The sequence below is a fragment of the Neolamprologus multifasciatus genome, chromosome 3 (assembly GCF_963576455.1).
Source record: "Neolamprologus multifasciatus chromosome 3, fNeoMul1.2, whole genome shotgun sequence".
In the NCBI taxonomy this organism is placed as follows: Eukaryota; Metazoa; Chordata; class Actinopteri; order Cichliformes; family Cichlidae; genus Neolamprologus; species Neolamprologus multifasciatus.
The window spans coordinates 7160020-7180969 of record NC_140441.1 but is presented as its reverse complement, the minus strand read 5'-3'; the positions used below and the strand labels follow the sequence as shown (position 1 = coordinate 7180969).

Here is a 20950-nt window from a genome sequence, read left to right as displayed (position 1 = left end):
CTTTGAAAGTCTGATATGTTCGACCAATATAATTTGAATTTTCTACCAATGATCTTTCAGGCTTTTCATGGTTAACGTCCACTGAAAATGAAATTATATTTTAAATTTAGTTTCACTCGTTTTTGGAGTTTCTGTTCAAATATTTTTGTGGGTTGATGTTAACCAAACTTTAACCAAGAAAACTGAAACGTTTTACCTAAAGAACTGAAAATGATTTTAGAAAAAGGCAACAAACACTTACTGTTGTTCTTAACAGATCTGTTAAATCCTCAAACACTCTTCTGATCATCAGGATGGAACAAAAATCCACATGAAGATAAAAACTGTGAGGCTGGTTTAATCGATCTGCTTTCTGTGTAGGTTCAAAAGAAACTACTTTAGGTGAGCTTTTTTTTTTTTTAAAGTGAGCGATTAAAAAAGAAAAATAAATCTAAAAATGTAAATCTGTGGCTGAACTGACCTCTGTGCCAAACAGCTGAACCAACTGACTCTTGTTTCACTTTGCTGTCCTGTTTAACAGGTAAAACAAGGTGTCACAGTTACAGGAAATGAAAATGTTTCCAATGCAACAGGTAGACGTGTAGAGACAAGCTCCACTCTGTCTGTCAGTGAATTGAAACGAACTTGTCCTAATGAATAAAAAGTCAAAAGTCAGTTGTGTTGGAGCCACAGAGAGCAAATCTTTGTTCTTTATGGAGAACCAGTGAGTTCTACTTCCTGTGTCTAGTTTTACTTCGTCTGTCTCGTCCTCTGTGATTGGCCCAGCTGTGCTCCCACATGTTATACTGTGTGTACATGTTGTCTTTGTCTTCTCTTACTCGTTGTTATTCTCCCTCACAGCTGTGTCCCATGAAGGTTATAGTTTCAGATGGTGATGAGTAGATGACACATGGAGTGTGTGGCACATTCACTTTGCTGTGTTGACACTGTGTTGGTGTGACACTGAAGGGCGATTAATTAATAATTGCCGAGTGTGAGACTAAACTTGGGTCATTCATTCTGACAGCTCTGTACTGTACTGTGTTACATGAGCGCTGATGGCTCATGTAACGTCTGCTTGTAGATCAGCTGATCACAGCCTGGAAACAGCTGGAGCTCACAAAACAAATGATTGCGACTTTATCCCTGCTGCACTCAGTCGTAGAGTTCCTCTACCTGCCACATCCACTTTAACCCCAGACTACCTTTTACTGAGTACTACGGTAGGACCTGAGTACTTTCCAGAGCCTGTAGTTTTCACTTTTACTTCAGTAAAGAAGTTTAATGAGAGTAGTAATACACCTGCACTTTTTTTGCCCCCCCCCCCCCACCCCCCCCCCCCCACCCCCTCACCCCCCCCACCCCCTCACCCCACCCCACACCTCCCACCCCACACCTCCCAGACATTGAGGAAACAGGACCTCCAGACTAGGTGTCTTTTGTCTCTTCGAGAACTCTGGGAAGTAGCTTGGGGAGTGTGAACCTTAAGGTGTGAAGCAGTTGTGTACTGAGGCTAGACTAATTTTATAAATCTGACAATATCTCAGCTTGCTGCGATGCATGCAATTTATTTTGAAAACGGCACAAGTGGGAATTTCTTCCGAATGGGTAATGTCGGCATGTTCACAAGCGTTTTATTTAATTTAACTAGTTTTCTTTCCAGGGTTGATGCGATCATTTTATTTAAAAATCGGGATTTCGCAATGTTGAACTAAGGCAAACCTGTCTAGACAAATGGTAGGGGGTGGGGTGTAGTAAGGTTGATGGTGGGAAACAGGACCTCCAGACTAGGTGTCTTTTGTCTCTTCGAGAACTCTGGGAAGTAGCTTGGGGAGTGTGAACCTTAAGGTGTGAAGCAGTTGTGTACTGAGGCTAGACTAATTTTATAAACCTGACAATATCTCAGCTTGCTGCGATACATGCAATTTATTTTGAAAACGGCACAAGTGGGAATTTCTTCCGAATGGGTAATGTCGGCATGTTCACAAGCGTTTTATTTAATTTAACTAGTTTTCTTTCCAGGGTTGATGCGATCATTTTATTTAAAAATCGGGATTTCGCAATGTTGAACTAAGGCAAACCTGTCTAGACAAATGGTAGGGGGGAGGGTGGGGTGTAGTAAGGTTGATGGTGGGAAACAGGACCTCCAGACTAGGTGTCTTTTGTCTCTTCGAGAACTCTGGGAAGTAGCATGGGAGTGTGAACCTTAAGGTGTGAAGCAGTTGTGTACTGAGGCTAGACTAATTTTATAAACCTGACAATATCTCAGCTTGCTGCGATACATGCAATTTATTTTGAAAACGGCACAAGTGGGAATTTCTTCCGAATGGGTAATGTCGGCATGTTCACAAGCGTTTTATTTAATTTAACTAGTTTTCTTTCCAGGGTTGATGCGATCATTTTATTTAAAAATCGGGATTTCGCAATGTTGAACTAAGGCAAACCTGTCTAGACAAATGGTAGGGGGGAGGGTGGGGTGTAGTAAGGTTGATGGTGGGAAACAGGACCTCCAGACTAGGTGTCTTTTGTCTCTTCGAGAACTCTGGGAAGTAGCATGGGAGTGTGAACCTTAAGGTGTGAAGCAGTTGTGTACTGGCATTGTTCCTGGAGAAGGTATTTAACCGAGACCTATGCGAAGCTCAGGGTGAACTCAGCATTCGTCGCGACAACATCACTTTCTTTGAGACCATCAAAACTATCATCGTTCTTTATAACATGGACATCTTAAGCGGTAAGTAAAACAAAACCTATTATTGTATTTTTAAAAGTGTTATGTTAACATATTATAGGATATTCAAACTATCTTTTTTCCTAAAACAAAAGCTTAATTTTCAGGAGTTCGGGAGAACGGCACAGCACCCTTTTCTTTAGAAACGGGGGATTTTAAAGATGGAACAACATCTCTAACAGGCACAAGGTGTGTACAGAATTACGCGATTTTTAATCGTATGTATGTTTTAAGCTTGCGATTGTTTTAAATTATATAATAACAGAGTTTTTCTTTGATTTGTTCCAGGGTTAACAAACTGAGCAGGAAAACATTCAGACACCGCGACCACAGAGCCCATCCTTACAAAAGGTATGTATACAACGGGGTGTATAATTGTGTATTTAAAAAAACAGCAAATGGGTTTAAACAATTCCAAATGTTCTAAAACCGACCGTTTTACACATACAGAGCCACGCCAGAGAACCTTATGTGCGGAGAACCAGGGCCGTCAGGAATAACGCACACTACAAGGTATATATATAAATTAGATAAAAAGAGATAGAGAGGGAGACACGCTTATTCTGTTTGAAATGGGTACATGTATAAATGTTTTAACACATATCTATCTTCACAGACTGCAGCACAGTACCCCTCCACATAATGATCAGGACACCGTACTCCAGACGTTTTTGGAATGTTTAAACAGTATCGACCTCCCAGAACAACAAAAACCTGGAGCTTTGTGCAACAGTGGAGAATCAGAAGCGATCTTCATCAGCGGTCCTGCAACACCCCCGAGTGAGTGCTTGCCTCGTGATTTCTCTGATGTTTTTGAATACAGTATATCAGATTTCGATCTTGTTCATATACCCACCCCACCAGAATGTGTCAGAAATAGCATTGATTCACACGTAGATTTTGAAGACGACGGTATAACAGACTCTCAAATATCAGCGGCGTATGATGCTTACATGAAGGTTTCACACGCTCAACCTGTTGAACAGAGTCATATAGCTTCATTAGTTGATAAATTATGTTTGATTGAAGCTAGACTCAATCAATACCACCAAGAAGCACAGATACAAAACCAACAGTTTATCAAATTCATAAAAAAAGTGTGTAGTACATTAGACATCATCTGCAGCAAAATTTCAAGTCCCTGACTTTTAAAATCCAGACCATGGACCCTCCAAATAAATTATTTAAACATAATAACGGAACCTCCAGTCCTGTTAGATGTTTTGACTTAGAGGCTTTTATGCAGTGGGCTGAAGAAACAGATAACAAATTAGACAATATTGTAGCTAGACTTAATAGTGTGCCTGCATCAGCCTCATCTGATACACATCCTCGTCAGACTGTTCCTACGCCTGCTATTGCTGATGGGTCTATTGTTGTTGTTAATAATAGTGGTAGTACATCAGGTGATGCTCGGACCACTGTTGTTACTGATGCTAACCGTATTGCTGCTGCTGCTGCTGCTGTTATTGAGTCTGTTACCGCTTCTACTAGTACTACAGACGCACATGCGTGTCCGGGCACCGCTGCAACACCACACACCCCCTCAGTCATTGTAAATTTCTCACAAAGTGATACTATCGTGATTGAGCCCGTTGTGCAATCTGGATCTGGCAGGCGCTCCCAGCCACACATTAGAGAGATACCTAATTTTAATGCTCGCGAATTGCGTGAGCGCCTTGATTTTAGGGGTATAAGTCTTGATCATCCAGAACAAGTACCTGCGCGAGTGCGCGAGTGCTTAGCCAATGTGGTAGACCGAGCTGTGGCTGGATCTCAACAGGGCAGCGTTCTAAACGTAGTCCTGCGTGGCCCCTCGCTGGCTTCAGATGTTCAGGTTGTTTTAAACGCTGATGATCGGTATGATCCGGAGCTGTTTCTCGATCGAATTGCACAAGTTATGCAGAGTAATGATGAATCTATCGGTGATGATGAATTAGAGTTTATTGTCACGGTAGCTCAGAACAGTAGTGGTGGGGCTCGCTTAAGACTGGCACAAATCCCTTATGATGAGATTCTCTCAAAGAAAGGCAGACATTTATACACACCAAACAACACACACAACAATTTGTGCTTCTCCCTATGTATAGCACATTCATTAAACTCATCAGCCTCTGAGCTAGAAAAACTCGCTACAGCTAAACGGATGCATGCTGAAGTAGGTCTATGCGACAAGCAGCAAGTATCATTCACAGATGTCAGTAAATTTGAGAAGCACTTCAACATTAAGATTGTAATCTATTACCACACAGAAGGGCGTAAACGCCTGGAATGTTTTTTCACACATGAAGAGCCAAACACAAACACGTTGATGATGTATCTCCATAATCAACATTACCACATGATTTTAAACCCAACCGCTTTTCTTGGTGCATCCTATGTGTGTAATTTCTGTTACAGTACATATAATTCACCATTACATCATTCCTGTAAACATAGATGTAACACATGTTATACACTCTGTCAACACCACAGGGGTCCCACAGTGAAATGCAGCGACTGTAACCGCATCTGCAAATCACAACACTGTTACCAGCAACACAAATTACCAGAATTAAAACACAACATGATCCCCTGTGATAATATGAAACATTGCATGCACTGTGGCACCACATATAAAGAATCCAAGAAATCGCCACACAGATGTGCCCAGCCTAGATGCGAGCACTGCCGCGAGCCTAAATTAACCGGAGACTCCGACCATCAGTGTTTCATACAGCCTGTTGAAAAACAGAAGCCTACCGATAAATACATTTTATATGATTTCGAGACTAGGTACCACAACGGTAAACACGAGGCTAACTTTGTGTGTGCGTCTGATCTGAAGGGCAATAAGTTCACATTTAACACATTAAAGTGTGTGGAGGCGTTTGTGCAACATTACAGACGCCCAAGGTTTCGTGGGTACACTTTCATAGCACATAATGCATCTGGCTTTGACAACTACATACTCCTCGAGTACTTTGTCAGACAGTGCATAACACCTAGTGTCATAATGAGTGGCAGCCGTGTGATTTTGATGTATGACAGGGACTATGACCAGCGATGGATTGATTCGTTCAGCTTTTTGCCCATGGGCCTTGCCAAAATACCCTCTGCTTTAGGTTTTCAAGATCTGCAGAAGGGCCATTTCCCACACAGGTTTAATACGAGGGATAATGAGCATTATGTGGGCCCGTACCCAGACCCCTCCTTCTACGGCTATGAGTACATGTCTGAAAGCGATAAGGTGCGATTCATGGAATGGTACCAGGTTGCCTCACAGAATCCCTTTGATTTTCAGGCTGAACTCAGGCGTTACTGTGTTAACGATGTTGATGTCCTGCGTAAAGCATGCAGCATTTATCGTGACACGTTACTGGGTTGTACACAAGTTGATCCATTCATGTATACCACCTTGGCTGCATTTAGTATGGGTGTGTATAAAACGCTGTTTCTGCCTAGAGACACGCTCGCTCTCACGTATGACGGGGCATACGTTGAGCAGAATAAGACGTTTTCTAACGTCTCTATCGAATGGCTTCAATATGTGTCCCACACCACCAACAAAGTGGTAAAACATGCTCTCAGAGGAGGCGAACAGAGGGTTGGACCGTATTTTGTGGACGGTTTTGACCCCACAAGTAATACAGCTTATGAATTTGCAGGATGTTTTCACCACGGCTGTGTTAAATGTTACCCCGAGAGCGAAGTTAATCCTGTCAGCAAAGCATCCTATGGACTGCTGCATCGCATGTTTTGTGACAAAGTTGATGCACTGAGATCACAACACAGTGTGAACGTAATAGTGATGTGGGAATGTGAATGGGCTGCCTTGAAGCAGACAGACCCTACAGTTGTGGCTTTCATGCACACATACAGAAAGCCAGAACGCATGAATCCCCGAGACGCTCTTTTTGGAGGTCGCACAAATGCTATAAAGCTGTACCACAAGACTGGTTGTGATGAAAAAATATTTTACTACGACTTCACCAGTCTCTATCCCACAGTGCAGTCTAAAAAAGACTATCCTGTAGGACACCCTCAAGTCATTTACACCAACTTTGACAAGCTAGAAAATTATTTCGGCTTTGTTAAATGCACAGTGCTCGCCCCTAAGGGTCTTTTTCACCCCGTCCTTCCCTACAGGTGCCACGGAAAACTGATGTTTCCACTCTGCAGCATGTGTGCTGAAGACCAAAACCAGCATACTGCATGTGGGCACAGGGACAGTGAGCGGGTATTGAAAGGCACTTGGGTCTCATTTGAGCTTGAAAAAGCTGTTGAGAAGGGATACAGGGTTCTTGCTATTGATGAGGTGTGGCATTTCCCCAATAAGACCGACACCTTGTTTAAAGACTATGTGAAAGCCTTCCTAAAACTCAAACAGGAGGCCTCGGGGTATCCTGAACACGTCAAGACACCTGACGAACAGAAGAAGTACATAGACGAGTATTATGAGAAGGAGGGAATAATGCTAGACCCATCCAAGATTTGTGTAAATAAAGCTGTTCGTAACTGTAACAAGCTGTTGCTAAACTCGTTATGGGGTCGTTTCAGCATGAGGTCAAATATGGCATCATCTGAGCTCATTACAGACCCTTCCAGATTTAGCCAGCTAATGTTTAGCGACCAGTACGACGTGCGTCAGTTTTGTTTCATCTCTGACGACGTCGCAATGGTGCAGTGGCGGCATGCTGATGGTAGAGCTTCCCGTGTTAAGGACGTTAATGTTTTTGTCGGGGCCATGACCACTGCACACGCCAGACTCATGCTGTATGATTTGCTAGACAACTTGCAGCAGCGCGTGCTGTATTGTGACACGGACAGTGTCATTTTCACGGCACGCCCTGGCGAGTGGATGCCTCCTCTAGGTCCGTTTCTGGGGGATCTCACAAGCGAATTAGACTGTGGAGAGGGTGGTGTGGAGGATTACATAGCGGAATTTGTTTCCGGTGGGCCAAAATGCTACGCGTATCACACATCGTTGGGCAAGACCCAGGTCAAATGTAAAGGCGTGACACTGAACGCACTAAACTCAAAAGTTGTCACCCATGAATCCTTGAAAGGTTTAGTCCACAAGTTTGTAACCAATCAGACATCAGACGCACACCTAGTTGCCGTGTCTGATAGCATCAGACGCGATAAAAAGAAGCTTCATTTGAAGAATAAAACCATTGTGAAAAAAGTTAAAGTTGTTTACAATAAGCGCCGTGTGCTCCCAGACTATACAACTGTACCTTATGGATTTTAAATTAGAACAGGGGTTTGACGCCCGGTTGCAGCACCCGTTCAGTATGGTGGTCAGCGGTCCCAGTAACTGCGGCAAGACTTTTTTTGTTAAAAGCATAATTGAAAATTCTTCCCGGATTATATCATGCAGCATTGACAATATTGTATATATATACTCATGCTGGCAGCCATTATATGACCAGCTTCTTAAGATAAGAGACATAAACTTTGTTAACGGTATACCCGAATCTCTTGCTGATGACACCCTTCTTCCTGCAGAAAAGAAAAATTTGTTAATTATAGACGATGTAATGAACGATGCAGCTAACAATTTAGAAGTTCAAAATGTGTTCACAAAGTATGTGCATCATAGGAATTTGAGTTGTATATATCTAGTTCAGAATTTGTTTATTCAAGGAAAATCCAGTAGAACCATTTCCTTGAACACTAACTATCTAATATTGTTTAAAAATCCGAGAGATAAATATCAGGTTATGCTTTTAGGTAGGCAAATGTTTCCGGGTAATACTAAATATTTTATAGAAGCGTTTAATGATGCCACATCCACAACATACGGGTATCTTTTAATAGACTATAAAGCTAAGACCCCGGACTATTTAAGACTCAGAACAAATTTACTATCAGAGCGTCCGGTTGTTTACATTCCAAAACAAAAATCAGCAAAGAGGTGAAAGGATGTCATCACGCATGCGGAGGAATCTGTCTCTGTTGGAGATGATATACAGGGCTCCTCCTACTCTACGCAGAGTTATTATTAGTAATTCAAACTTAGATTTTATCAATGCGCTGTGTGAGATAGCCTTTAATGTATTGCATGGTAACATACCACTGACCAATCAGCAGTACAAACAGCTGAAAAAGAAAAAATCAATAATCAGACTGATTGCAGACAAAAAAATAAAAACTTTGAAAAAGAGAAAGACAATCAACCAATCTGGAGGGTTTTTACTGCCGCTATTAGGGGCTGCAATCCCTTTCATAACCAGTCTGATAGCAAACAGGTGAAAATGGAACATGTGCAAAAGATGTTTTTGGTACCCCAACACCAGTTGGACTTAATAAAGCAACACCAGCAGCAGCAGCAGCAGCAAACAGACAGCATCAGACAACAGTCTCAGAACGAGTTGGACAAGGAGATGTTACAAGTGTTACAAGATTCTGACATAGATGTGTATGAGAAGGCTAAAAAATACAGCGATATTCTCCAAAGATACCTTACCCTTGTGAGACAAGGTGCCCGTGAAAAGAATGTATTGTCTTTATCATTACCTGAACAATTTAACAGGGATGTGCAACCCCAGTCGACGGACACATCGCCTGTTCATGGTGATGCAGGGGTGAGGGATCTTGTTGCGGAGAATGTTTTAACATACATACCTAAAAGGTGTAGGAGGAATGCAGAACTTATTCTATCAGCGGTGAGCCGTTCGCCACACTTGATCTCTTACAACGACAAAGGCGAAATTGTTGTTGATAAACACACCATCCCTGGTTCACACATTTATGATCTAATTAAAGGCGTCACAACCACACACACACCCTCTGAGGGTTTGAGACCTATCGGCTGGACAGAGTTTTTAAAAGCTGTCTCAGATTTAAACGTACCGTTATCAGCCATATCTAACACAGGCATACGTAAGACCGTCGCCATGTATAAAACCGATCACACACTGTCTGAAGACCCTGGTTTTTTAAAACACACACCAAAAAAGATCACCCCTGGTGGACCGCTGCGACATAGTACACTAAAAAAAATAAAGAATAAAAAAAACAAATTAAAGGGGGGTCCTGTAGAGTGGTTGGATTTTTGAATTCAGGTTTTTTCTTATTGCACCTGAAATTGTTTTTCTGCTAAAAATATTTGCTGTTTGGTGTTTTTTCTACTGTAATGTTTTTTTCACTTATTGCTGCTAAATTGTTTTGTTTTGTTTTATTTTATTACTGTTAAATATATTATGTCTTTATTACTGTTAAATATATGTTTTTCTTTTTTATTACTGGTTAATGTTTGATTTCTTTTATTTATGTTTAAACAATGTATGTTGTAAATCTATATATTTATATACGAGATTTGATAATAAATACCATTGACTCGATTATCATGCTCTCATGTTGTTTTTATTATTCTCATTAGTACATGTCAGTATCCGCATTGCACACACACGTAATCACTGCATACAGCAACAGGTTGTATGTTGTTGACAAATCGACACACCATAGCATCATTACAAATTAAATCAGACCCATACATGTTAAGCACACGCTCATAAGATACACCATTTTGCACATGATATAAAAAAAATACACAGTGTTGACCGCATGTGATGGAGAAGTCGTTCTGCACTTGTTTTCCTGAATATAAAACAGTGGAACAGTTTTTTAGAAGAAACATCTTTATTGCTGGGGGAAAACTGTCTAACGAGTGACCAAAACTATCAAAAAAATAACCGCGTCTGTCTCTCGAAATATAAACAGCAAGCCAATGTTCCCCGGGCATCGTAGAAGGGTGGGTGTTTACAATACTCATAGCAGGGAGTCTTTGAAGCCGTTCAGTGGTTAGCTGATCATAGGCTAACACGCCTAGGAAATGTGTGTTTTTATTGATAATGCTGCCGATCACGGCTGATAGTTCTATAGTGTTCATGACCGTTTTTGTCTCAATAGTAGTCCAAGAGCACCTGTCTCATGTTAGATATTTCAATGACTGAATCAAATACCGAATAACACAAGAGGTTCACTGTACGGGGTAGTGGATTTCTGAAACGGGTTTCCAATCTCACGTTCCCTGTTTTAATTAACGACACATTCCCTGAATGTCCTTCGTCAGCTTCCAGATTGAAACAGAATAAAGTGTAGCCGTTACCAAAGTCCGCACGCGTAATAGCTAAAGATCTATCCTTTAAATGTCTTCCTGTGGTTTGTATCAGCTGGTAAAATTCTCTGGTATAGTGTTTTCTCTGGAAATTGGGCTGGAATGGTTTAGCAGGATAAGCCTGACTATCAGCATATAAAGACATAAATTCTATATCGCAGTTTTCAAAATGAAATGGATTACGCTGGTAGGAGCCAGTGTATGCTTCATTGTCTATAAATGCAATGATCACAAATTTAGGTATCCTACCCATAAATAAATTGTCATTTGTTGATATTCTAGCCCCTGCAGGTATGGAGAAGGTCTTTAAAGACACTCTGTCTACCGTGTATTTTGCGTTTGCATGGTGCAATGCCTTGCTGTGTGCAAGTCTGACGGTCGGTGATACACTAACTTTCTTGACAAAGAGACTGGCTGAGACAATTTTAACTCTGTATGCATTGGCATCCGCTGTCATGAGAGCAAATTCGTCTTTAGAGCGCACAAATTTCAGTGACAGGTCGATTCCATTAAGTAACAGTTTTTCTTGAAAAAACAGGTCTGCATGTACTGGTGCAATCAATTCAACAATACTGCTATTTGCTGTGTAGCCACCTCTGGTCACCAGGCCCTGGTTCTCTCCTTCTATAGATGTGTCATTCATGTGTGATGATGTATCCTTACAGAATAACCCGGTGCTGAACTGTGTGTCTAAAGTGTCCTTATTATAATTGATAAGACATTCTATCACACCTCTGTATGGATATGTGTTGGATGATTGACTAATGAGGCGGTCTCCCAAATTAACATCAACTTGACTAAATATGCTGCATCCAGGATAATTAATAAATCCTACATTAGCGTCCCTAGCCAGGTTTGAGCCATCAGCGTTTGTGATTCTCACACGTGTGTAGATATATGAGTCATTTAGATCCAGGTAATCTTCACCGGACGATGAGATGTAAAACTCGATCGGCCCTCCATCAGTGATTGCAGATACAGGTGGGATTTCGATAAATGTACTTTTCTCAATGCTAGTCTGTGTGTAGGGAACAGTAAACAGGTCCAGCTCTGTTTTTACACATTCTCCAGAATGACTGTGTAACAGTGCCATTTAGAATATGTCAAACTCTGCAGTTTTAGAACGACTGGTTCTGGGTCTTTTCACTCTGCGTGACGGTGTCCGTTTGCTAGCTCTCCTGCTAGGTTTTGTGGTTTTACGCTTTTTAGACAACGGTTGCCCTGGGGGTGGGGTCTTAGATGGTCTGGGCGTATACACATACAATCCGCTACCGTCCTGCTTAGTGGTTGAGGGTCTGGTTATGTTGGTTATGACATCAGACACTATGCCCGATGCGGCTGTTTTTAGGTGTGGTTTGACTATGCTAACTCCTTTTTTAAACAGTGGTACAGCAAATCTAAACAAGCTGCGGAACAAACCACCCAGCCCTGACCCATATTGCGTACTGGTCCCAACATACCCTCCGAGCTCTCCACCAGCCTGTGATAAGTAGTATTTTACATATTTTGAGTCATCAGTGTTGTAGACGGCCATCCTTTTTTTTCAAAAATGGTGGGTTATCGGTCGGAAGTGTAACTTGACAAACACCTTGCCGTATAAAAAGGGTATGTGTTGATTTCGATCGTCTTTCAAATCAATTTCTATGTCGTCGATCAATGTCTTTGACACAGGTGTGTAGTGTGGGCTGTCAAATTGTAGAATAGGCAAGCGGCGGTCATCGTCCGTGATATTTATAGCTCTTAATAGCCTCGCGTGGGCGTCACCCACAAGCTGGTAATCAACGATATCTGCATAAATAAAGATGTTATATTTTCCCCCGTATATGTCTGCGGGGTGCGGGGCATATGTGTTTTTATAATGAAGTACAAACGGCTCTCCTGTTTCGAATCCTAGGATTTCCGCCAGTCTCCCTCTAAATGTGAGAATAGTGCCCCTAGGTCCCATAACACAGGCATGGTTAGTAACTGTGTTGTATTGCATTTTAAGGTCTCCAGTGGTTTGGTACTGCTGACATTTAAAATTAAATTCTTTTATTATCTGTTCCACAGATGCATAATGACCCACAGACAGTTCGATCATGGTTACGGCGATGGTTCCATCTTTGACTGGGTCATGAATTTCCACTTGCGAATCTGATTGTGGAAAAGACATCCATATGCGTGGGTACTGTATCTCTATAACAGCAACCTCATACGGCTGATCCAAAACGATAGGTTTTGCTAGCTTTGTTCTAAAATTAGATATCTTATTACCCGGGTAAACATGCGCCGAAGCATTCGAGAAGAGGCTTACATAGAAGCCTGCATTGTTGTTGTTCTTTTTATTCATGCTTTCTCCGTCTATGCTCAGTGTTGAATGAATGTGTGTAGAGCTGCGTCATCTGAGTTAATTACGCCTCAACGATGTCTTTTTCTGGAATCCACGAATTAAAGCTGTCGGGCCATCCTAGCCATTTCACTAGCACATGCTTTTTCCGACCCACTTTTTTTCTAGCCAATATGTTTTCAATTTTAAATGTTTTGTTTTCATCAACAACCACACGTTGTATCTCAGGCTCATAAAATGACCCTTTCAATACCTCTCCAGCTAGATCCGCTAGTCTGTACACTGGGGGCTGTCTCCCTATACGTTCCTTGACTGTGAAAATCTCATCGGTGTAGGTCTGCTCGTATCCTTTTCGAAACTTTCCTCTCAGTTTTGATATTCGTACAGTGTCGCCAATATTAAATTTAAAGCACAGTTCCCTCTGAGGCCTCGTTTTGTACAGCGCGTTAAACACCGACTTCTCATTATCCTTATTCACCTCTGCCGGAGCCATTTGGATAGATCTGTGATAAGCATTGTTATATGCTTGTGTGAGATCTGGTATGACATCTACATATCTCCGGGAGTTGGCTGATGTTAAGTACTTCCACATTCTACCCTTGAAGCTACGATTGAATCTCTCGACAATACTGCATTTAACCTCGCTAGCTGTTGAGAAATGTTTGATATTATATCGCTCCATTAGGTGTTTAAAGGTTGTATTATAAAACTCTTTGCCTTCATCTGTTTGTAGTTTCACAGGGATCCTACCCTCACTAAGTATATCCTCAAAAGCAGCTGATACAACATTCGCTGTCTTGTTTGTTAGGCATCTAACCCATGCGTATTTTGAGAATACATCTATACATGTTAGCAGATATCTCACATTATCATTATCTGACACATATTCACACATGTCAACCAGATCGGCTTGAAACTGTTTGTCGATCCCTGTCACCAATACTCTATTTCTGGGGAAATGGATCCTCACAGGTTTATGGAGTGTGTAAGTGTCGTCTTGTTCTAAATAATGTTTGACCTGAGATATTGGAGGTGTTACACCTGATGCCTCCCCTGCCGCTATACGTAGCTTATTTAAACTGGCCAACCCCGCAGGATGGGCTGGATCATGATATATTTTATGCAATGTGCTTTCCATGACTGTGCAAACCACAAATGACTAAGAAGTTGGTGTTAACACGTCTTTTTATTTAATTTTCACACAGACACAATCACAGACAATGGATACTTGAACAGCACACATTAAACCAGGTGTCTCCCACCCCAGTAGTTTCCAATCATGCGGAGCATGGCTGGTTTAACACGTCGGGCGCAAGTACTTGCTTCTAGCAGGTCCACAATGTTGTCATTAATGGCGCATACTATATTTCGCTCTGATCTCAGTTCACACATGAGGTGTTCTGCAACTCTGCGGATTTGTGTTCCAGTCCCATCTGTGGTGTTTGAGCGTACAAACAGCTGGATGGCTGGGATGAATCGGTCAGTCTTGAGCCTTATCATCACATCGTCATAGTAGGTGTCGAAGAAATACTCAGACAATTCCTGCAAGCAGCTGTGTTGCACCTGACTGGGGTGGCCTGTTTGGCATCCGTAACATGTCTCTTGTAGAAACTCATTCAGCGCCAACATCAACAGGTGGAGAGTTGCGAGTTTGATGTCGATTACAGTTTCCTCCCACAGGTCTGATATGAGGGGGTCCTGCGAGCATGATGGTGAGGGTGGTGGAGTCTGGGGGGTCGGGATTAGCAGCCCTATTGATGGTGACTCTGACAGGTCCCACGACGGCGAGTCATTCTCTGTAAAATGAAAACCACAAGCTCTTAATTTGTCACATAGATACACACGCAACCCCACACACACCCCTCACATTAAACCTACCAGTTTATTGTTTAGTTGTCGGAAGGTCTTATGATTTTAGGTTTGCACAGGGTAGCAGGCAAACCAGTCTTCGGACAACTCGCCAGATCGTCAAAAACAAGGCGTTTTCTAATACTCTCGTACGCAGTGTTGAGTCTGTCCCTCTTGATCGCGTCGTCAATCTGGCTAAACAGACGCGACAAACCTCTCCAGTCGCACCACTGTATAAAAAACAAGTCCTTAAACCATCTTGTGCGCTCTTCAAGGTTTAGAGGGTAAGGATTTAACCTCCAGTTTTCAAGCCCTCTGGAAGCAATAAGACTATCCCTGTCATCACAAGCACTGAGAAAAATAAAGTCTTCAGGGTTGCGATTGAAACGATCAGCCTCAACCCTGTAAAGCTCAGGGCCTGATGCACTGTTCCACTGGGAAACATACAACACCTCTGGGAAGCCCACATTGTCCAGGTCCGCACACACTACGGTCCGGAAGAGCTTCCAGTTTTTGGTAGAGATGCTTTGGGGTTCCCCCCAAAACAATCCCTCGCCACAATCTACACTAAGCACAACTGTCCCTTCGGTATATTTAATGGTATACACATACCCTTCAGCGCCGCGATATTCTAACTTAAATACAGTCCCATCTACGGCATTTTCACAGCGTTGCTTTTTACGTTGAGGACCCCGGCTGCATACTCCTGTAGACATACCTAGAGCGGCTGTGGCATGGGCGATGTCCTGGCTGGGTGTCATGGTTGATACAGATGGTATTCTGTGCTCCTTAGGTCGGTGAGTCGTCGGGGTCCTTAGCGCGATGTGTCTGTGCTCCTTAGGCCGTGGCGGTGATGGTCTTAGAATGTGAAAGGATCACTTTTATACCTATATAACCTAAGCCATCCCACTAGGAGGAGTCGATACCGCCCAGAGGGTGTGTTTTCACACCTGAACGCGCATGCGCCGAGCACATCTGAACGCGCATGCGCACACGCACGAATCCGACCAAACGGGGTGGGAGGTGTGGGGTGGGGGGTGAGGGGGGTGGGGGGGGGGGGGGTGGGGGGGGGGGGGGGGGGGGGGGGGGGGCAAAAAAAGTGCAGGTGTATTACTACTAATGAGTACTTCAGCTATTACTGGAGTATTTGTACACCTTGAGTATCTGTACTTCTTAACTACAGATTTTTTTTTACTTTTGTCCCTCTGAAAGTGTCTGATTATCAATAATTATCTATTATTTACTGAATAATATGGAGAATATAAAGCAGAAGCTGGGGGATGACTTACTGTAGTCAGGAGTTCAGGAGAATCCTCAGAGTTTCTGCTCCTCATCATGATGGAAACATGAAAACATGTTGATGCTCTTTGAGCTGGAATCAGTCCAAAGCAGCCGTGAGTGTGAACCAACAGACATCATTATAATAACTCTGACATGAATCCTGCTCGCTGACCTCTCTAACTGCAACTCTGTCACTGACACATCTGCCAACATCTGTTCCTGTAACAGCTCAGAGGAGTTCAGCACTTTCTGATTATTATCATGGTTCATGAAGGTTCAGGAGGTCACTGATGTATTTTGGTCCTAAACAGAGGTAAATGGTAAATGGCCTTTATTTGTATAGCGCTTTTACTAGTCCCACCTAGGGACCCCAAAGCGCTTTACACGTCCAGTCATCCACCCATTCACTCTCACATTCACACACTGGTGGAGGCAAGCTACAGTTGTAGCCACAGCTGCCCTGGGGCGGACTGACAGAAGCGAGGCTGCCATATCGCGCCATCGGCCCTTCTGGCCAACACCAGTAGGCGAAGGTAGGAGAAGTGTCTTGCCCAAGGACACAACGACCAAGACTGTCCGAGTCGGGGTCGAACCAGCAACCTTCCGATTACAAGGCGAACTCCCAACTCTTGAGCCACGATCGCCCCGTGGTCGGTCGAGTATCCAAAAATTGTACTCAAGTAAGAGTAGCATTACTTTAAAATATTATTAATCAAGTAAAAGTGAAAAGTAGTCTTCAAAAAAGTTACTCGAGTAAGAGTAAATAAGTACTTGGTGAAAAGACTACTCAAGTAGCGAGTAACTGTTTGAAATGTCCGATTTATTTTTTAAATAAATGCTGTCAGACAAACAAAAATAAATAAATATACAAATTTTTGTATTTTCAAATAGAATATATGTAAAAAGATCAACAAAATAAGGCACAACTATTATAATTTCCAGATTTCAGTTTTTCACAACATTTTTCAAACAAGCTTTTTTCACCAATACCTACAGTAAATAATATAAATATATAAACAGTGCAAACAATTTCCAGTGACAAGATATGCTGTAAACTTTATATTCATTTTTGCTCCAAATGGCACAGCAGCCTCAGAGAAAACAGAACGAGGCATCTTCAACATATGTTCATACAAGGCAGCTCAGTTTACCATAAATTGTATGGGTGTGCATTTATTTCTGCATATTTAGCAAAAATGTGCCATTTCTTCACTCAGTGAGGTGATGGTTAAGCTTCAGCAGCCGTTTGCTCTCAAGGTTCTTTCTGTGAAGCTGTGACTGTTTAGCAGTGAACAGGAGTCCTGCATGACTGAGAAGTCCTTCACAAGCTCCAGATGCATGAAGAGCTGTATTGACTTTGATCAACAGCTTCTTGATGTGAGGAAAGCCATGCAATAGATCCACACCTCCAGTGAATGGACATGAAAGGTACCTCTCCAGCCCTGCTTCTGGCTTTCCTGACCCCATGGATCCATCATCTTCGTCGGTTAGGCTGCTGTTTGTGCTGGCCTCATCCAGCTCTGTGTCCAGGTGATGTCTGATGAAGTGGAGACCTGTGGAAAGATGTAAGGTTTTCAAAAGAATTAGGTCTGGTCATTAAGCCTTATATGATTCACTATATGAAGTAGGCCACATCTTATGCAAATCTTTTAAAAGTTTTTTCTAGGAATTTCATTGCTCCTCCAGAGTTTCTTCATCAGGTTTCTGCATATTAGCATCTGATGCCTCTTGGGTGTTACTGGTCCATTCGTGTCCATTCCCTCCTCAACCTCTCTCCTCTCAAGATCAACATTAGAAGCATTAGTTCAGAGTAGGTTAATTAGATAGGTATAACTCAAGTGATTTGATTATGTGATCATAATTATTAGTAAAAACAGTAATAGTAAAACTTGTGTTTTGCTATTGCATCACTTAAAGTGTTCTTACTCCATCCTTTAAATTATCCTTGGGGCCAATTTTTACAGGGCACTAAATTTAACCTAGTTAGTTACAAATTGTACAGATCTGGAGGTGAACTGCTAATAACAGGTGTGACTGAGGGGAGGGCTTGACCAGAGGACCACCCTGGCAAGCACACCTTTAGACTGAGCGGGATCAACATCCGGAGGACTAAGAAGCACTAAGAGCATGGGTCTCCAACTGCAGTCCTCAAGGGCCGGTGTCCTGAAACTTTTGAATGCGTCCCTGCTGCAACACACCTGAATAAAATGATTCGGTCATTAGCAAAACTCTATAGAACGTGACTGCATGCTGAGGTGTCAAATCACCCTTTTGATTCATGTTACAGCAGCTCATGAGTGAATGAACTAAATAAAAGTATTTTTAGAAGCACATTTTTCCAAACACTTCCATTGACTTACATTTATTCAAATTTACTTGAGTAGGGTTAGGGGTTCCACCTCTGCATGCAGTCAAGTTCTACCCATATGGAAAAGATATATATAAATCTGATAAAGTTTGTATCTGTCTTGTGTGAAACTTGTATGAAAAGCATACAAGAGTGAAAACAGATATAAGATCTCTTGAAAAATTATATAATGAAACTTGAATGTTTTGGATACTTACTAAAACAATATATGAAAGTAACGAGAAAGTGGCCACTTTCATGAGTAAATCATATAAGCCTTATAAGATTTACTTACTTATATGTAGTCTATGTTGTGGTTCTACTGGTGTTACTGGTTCTGCTGGTGAGACGATGTGTTCACAGGAAACTTGAAGGTTTGTACATATTCATTCTTATTCATTGTGGTATTTTGTTTCCATTCTGTCATCATAATTTGGTCTATTTAGATTCTTAAATCATAAAAGTGTTTACTTTAACTCATTTCAGCAGATGGAGAAGATGACATCACCAGTGACATCACATACAGTGTTGTGAAAGCATCAAATCATCAAAACCTCCAGTCAAAGAAACCAGAGATGGAGGTTTGTGTGTTCACCCAGGTGTCATCCACATACCTGAACCAATGGCTTGGTGGTGTTTCAGGGTAGGATAGCAAAGCCCTCTTTTCCACGTCTTCCATATACAAGTTACCCACAATGGGTGAAACTGGGGAGCCCACGGCACACCCATGTTCCTGCCTGTAGAACTGACCCTTGTATGTGAAACAGGTGGAATTAAGACACAGTTTCAAAAGCAAGCACACCTGGTCCAACAGCCTTGTCTTGTTCTAACTACTTCAGACAGTCTGTCACCCTCGTCCTGTGACCACTTCCTGGGTCTCTTTCAGTCTTCAAATATAAAGTTTTTACAGCTTATAGATTTTAAGTTCTGCTCCAATCATTTGGGTAAAGATAAGAAACACTTTGATGGCCTATAAGTGAAAGTGAAGACGTGATAAATGAATAATATAATTAATAAATAATAAATAATTATATTTTGTTGATAAGTGAAGTTGACTGAACTGAAAGGAAAATTTGGTTTGATGATGGTTGACATGTTTTCCAAATAGAAGTTTTTCCTCTAGTAAGGAGATACAGGTGCAGCAGAGCATTGCTGGAAGAAATGATCCCAAGGGTGGAATCTCCTGAGAAATCTTCAGAGACCCAGCGAGAAGTAGGGACCATAGCTGACAGCCCAGGCAGGTGTTGAGGTCAAAGGTCATGCTGTTTGGGGACCTACTGGTCATCATGAGAAGATTCTGGAACCACAGCAATGACCATAAAGCTGCATTGGAAGGAAAGCTGTGCCACGGGGCTTTCCAGAGGTAATCACGAGGAGATTGTGGACAACAGATGGAGATCTGAAGGATGAGGGGAGCGTTCCAAGCTCCAATCGACCGTGCAGAGAGGAAGTTCAAGGATGGCATCATTATTCTGTGAACAGAAACCAGAAGCTATGGTGGTGACGGGGAATGACTGACAGCAATTTCCTATGAACATCACCTAATGCTGTGTCACTGTGCTATGCATACTTTGACACTCTGAAGAGGGTCTTCCTTTGTGTCATTGTTGTTGTCATTTGCATCATGAACAAGACTGCTGAAGTGACTCAACAGGTGGGGTTATAACAGCAGTAAAAGAATTGAATCCAATACCCTTTCCAAAAAAGGTTTTGTGCAGAGACGAAAGGACAATAGAGGAGTCATAAGTATCCCCCCACAGGAAGAATGCATGAAATGAGGTGATGAGGGTTGATAGAGGCCATAAAACAGGAGTGCTGACAAAGGCCTGCAGCCTTGAAGAGAACTGAAAGCCACATTGACAAACAGCAAAACTAACTGGTATGTTTGTTATACCCATGTCTGCATACATTTGGACTCTGGTCATATGGACAGTGATAGAAACAACTGGAAGAGACATTTATGAAGCTCTGAGGAACTCAAACCACTCTGCATGTGTGATTTACACACCTGGAGGAGATGCACCACAAAGCTGGAATGATTTTGCAAATTTTAATTTCTATGTTTGACTATTAACATTCATTTGCTTACTTGGAGGGAACGATGCTCGTCACAGTTCTCTCCCTCATGCACGAGCAACACAAAGAGCTCTGGTGACTTGCGTCTTGTTTTTGCCATTGTAGTAGAATTGTCTTGGCGTTCCAGCAATAGGTCTGTGCTAGATGAACGTATCAGCAACCTTCAAACACGTGTGGAGAATTCATTATTTCTTTGAAAGATTTTTGACTAAAGAACAGAAAAAAGAAAGTAAGAGAAAGAGATGTCAGAGATGAGTGTCA

General features: G+C 42.1%; 1 protein-coding gene and 1 long non-coding RNA gene across 2 annotated transcripts; one reads left to right on the top strand and one right to left on the bottom strand.

Annotated features, from left to right (window-relative positions):
- The first annotated feature begins 1364 nt into the window (after positions 1-1364).
- On the top strand, positions 1365-8038 carry LOC146521331 (uncharacterized). Its single transcript, XM_085154915.1, has 4 exons — positions 1365-2896; positions 2996-3058; positions 3158-3220; positions 3324-8038. The coding sequence occupies exon 4, from the start codon at positions 3870-3872 to the stop codon at positions 7938-7940; it is 4071 nt and encodes a 1356-aa protein (XP_085011041.1). The 5' UTR covers positions 1365-2896; positions 2996-3058; positions 3158-3220; positions 3324-3869; the 3' UTR covers positions 7941-8038.
- An 11914-nt stretch (positions 8039-19952) lies between these two features.
- Positions 19953-20654, bottom strand: LOC146521330 (uncharacterized). The gene is made up of 2 exons (XR_014873415.1): positions 20184-20654; positions 19953-20085 (listed from the first exon to the last, which is right to left on the bottom strand). It is a non-coding gene; the product is annotated as an uncharacterized LOC146521330 (long non-coding RNA).
- Positions 20655-20950: the final 296 nt, after the last annotated feature.

Excerpts from the sequence above, each read along its gene's own strand:
- LOC146521331 (XM_085154915.1), top strand. The coding sequence starts at position 3,870 with ATGGACCCTCCAAATAAATTATTTAAACATAATAACGGAACCTCCAGT.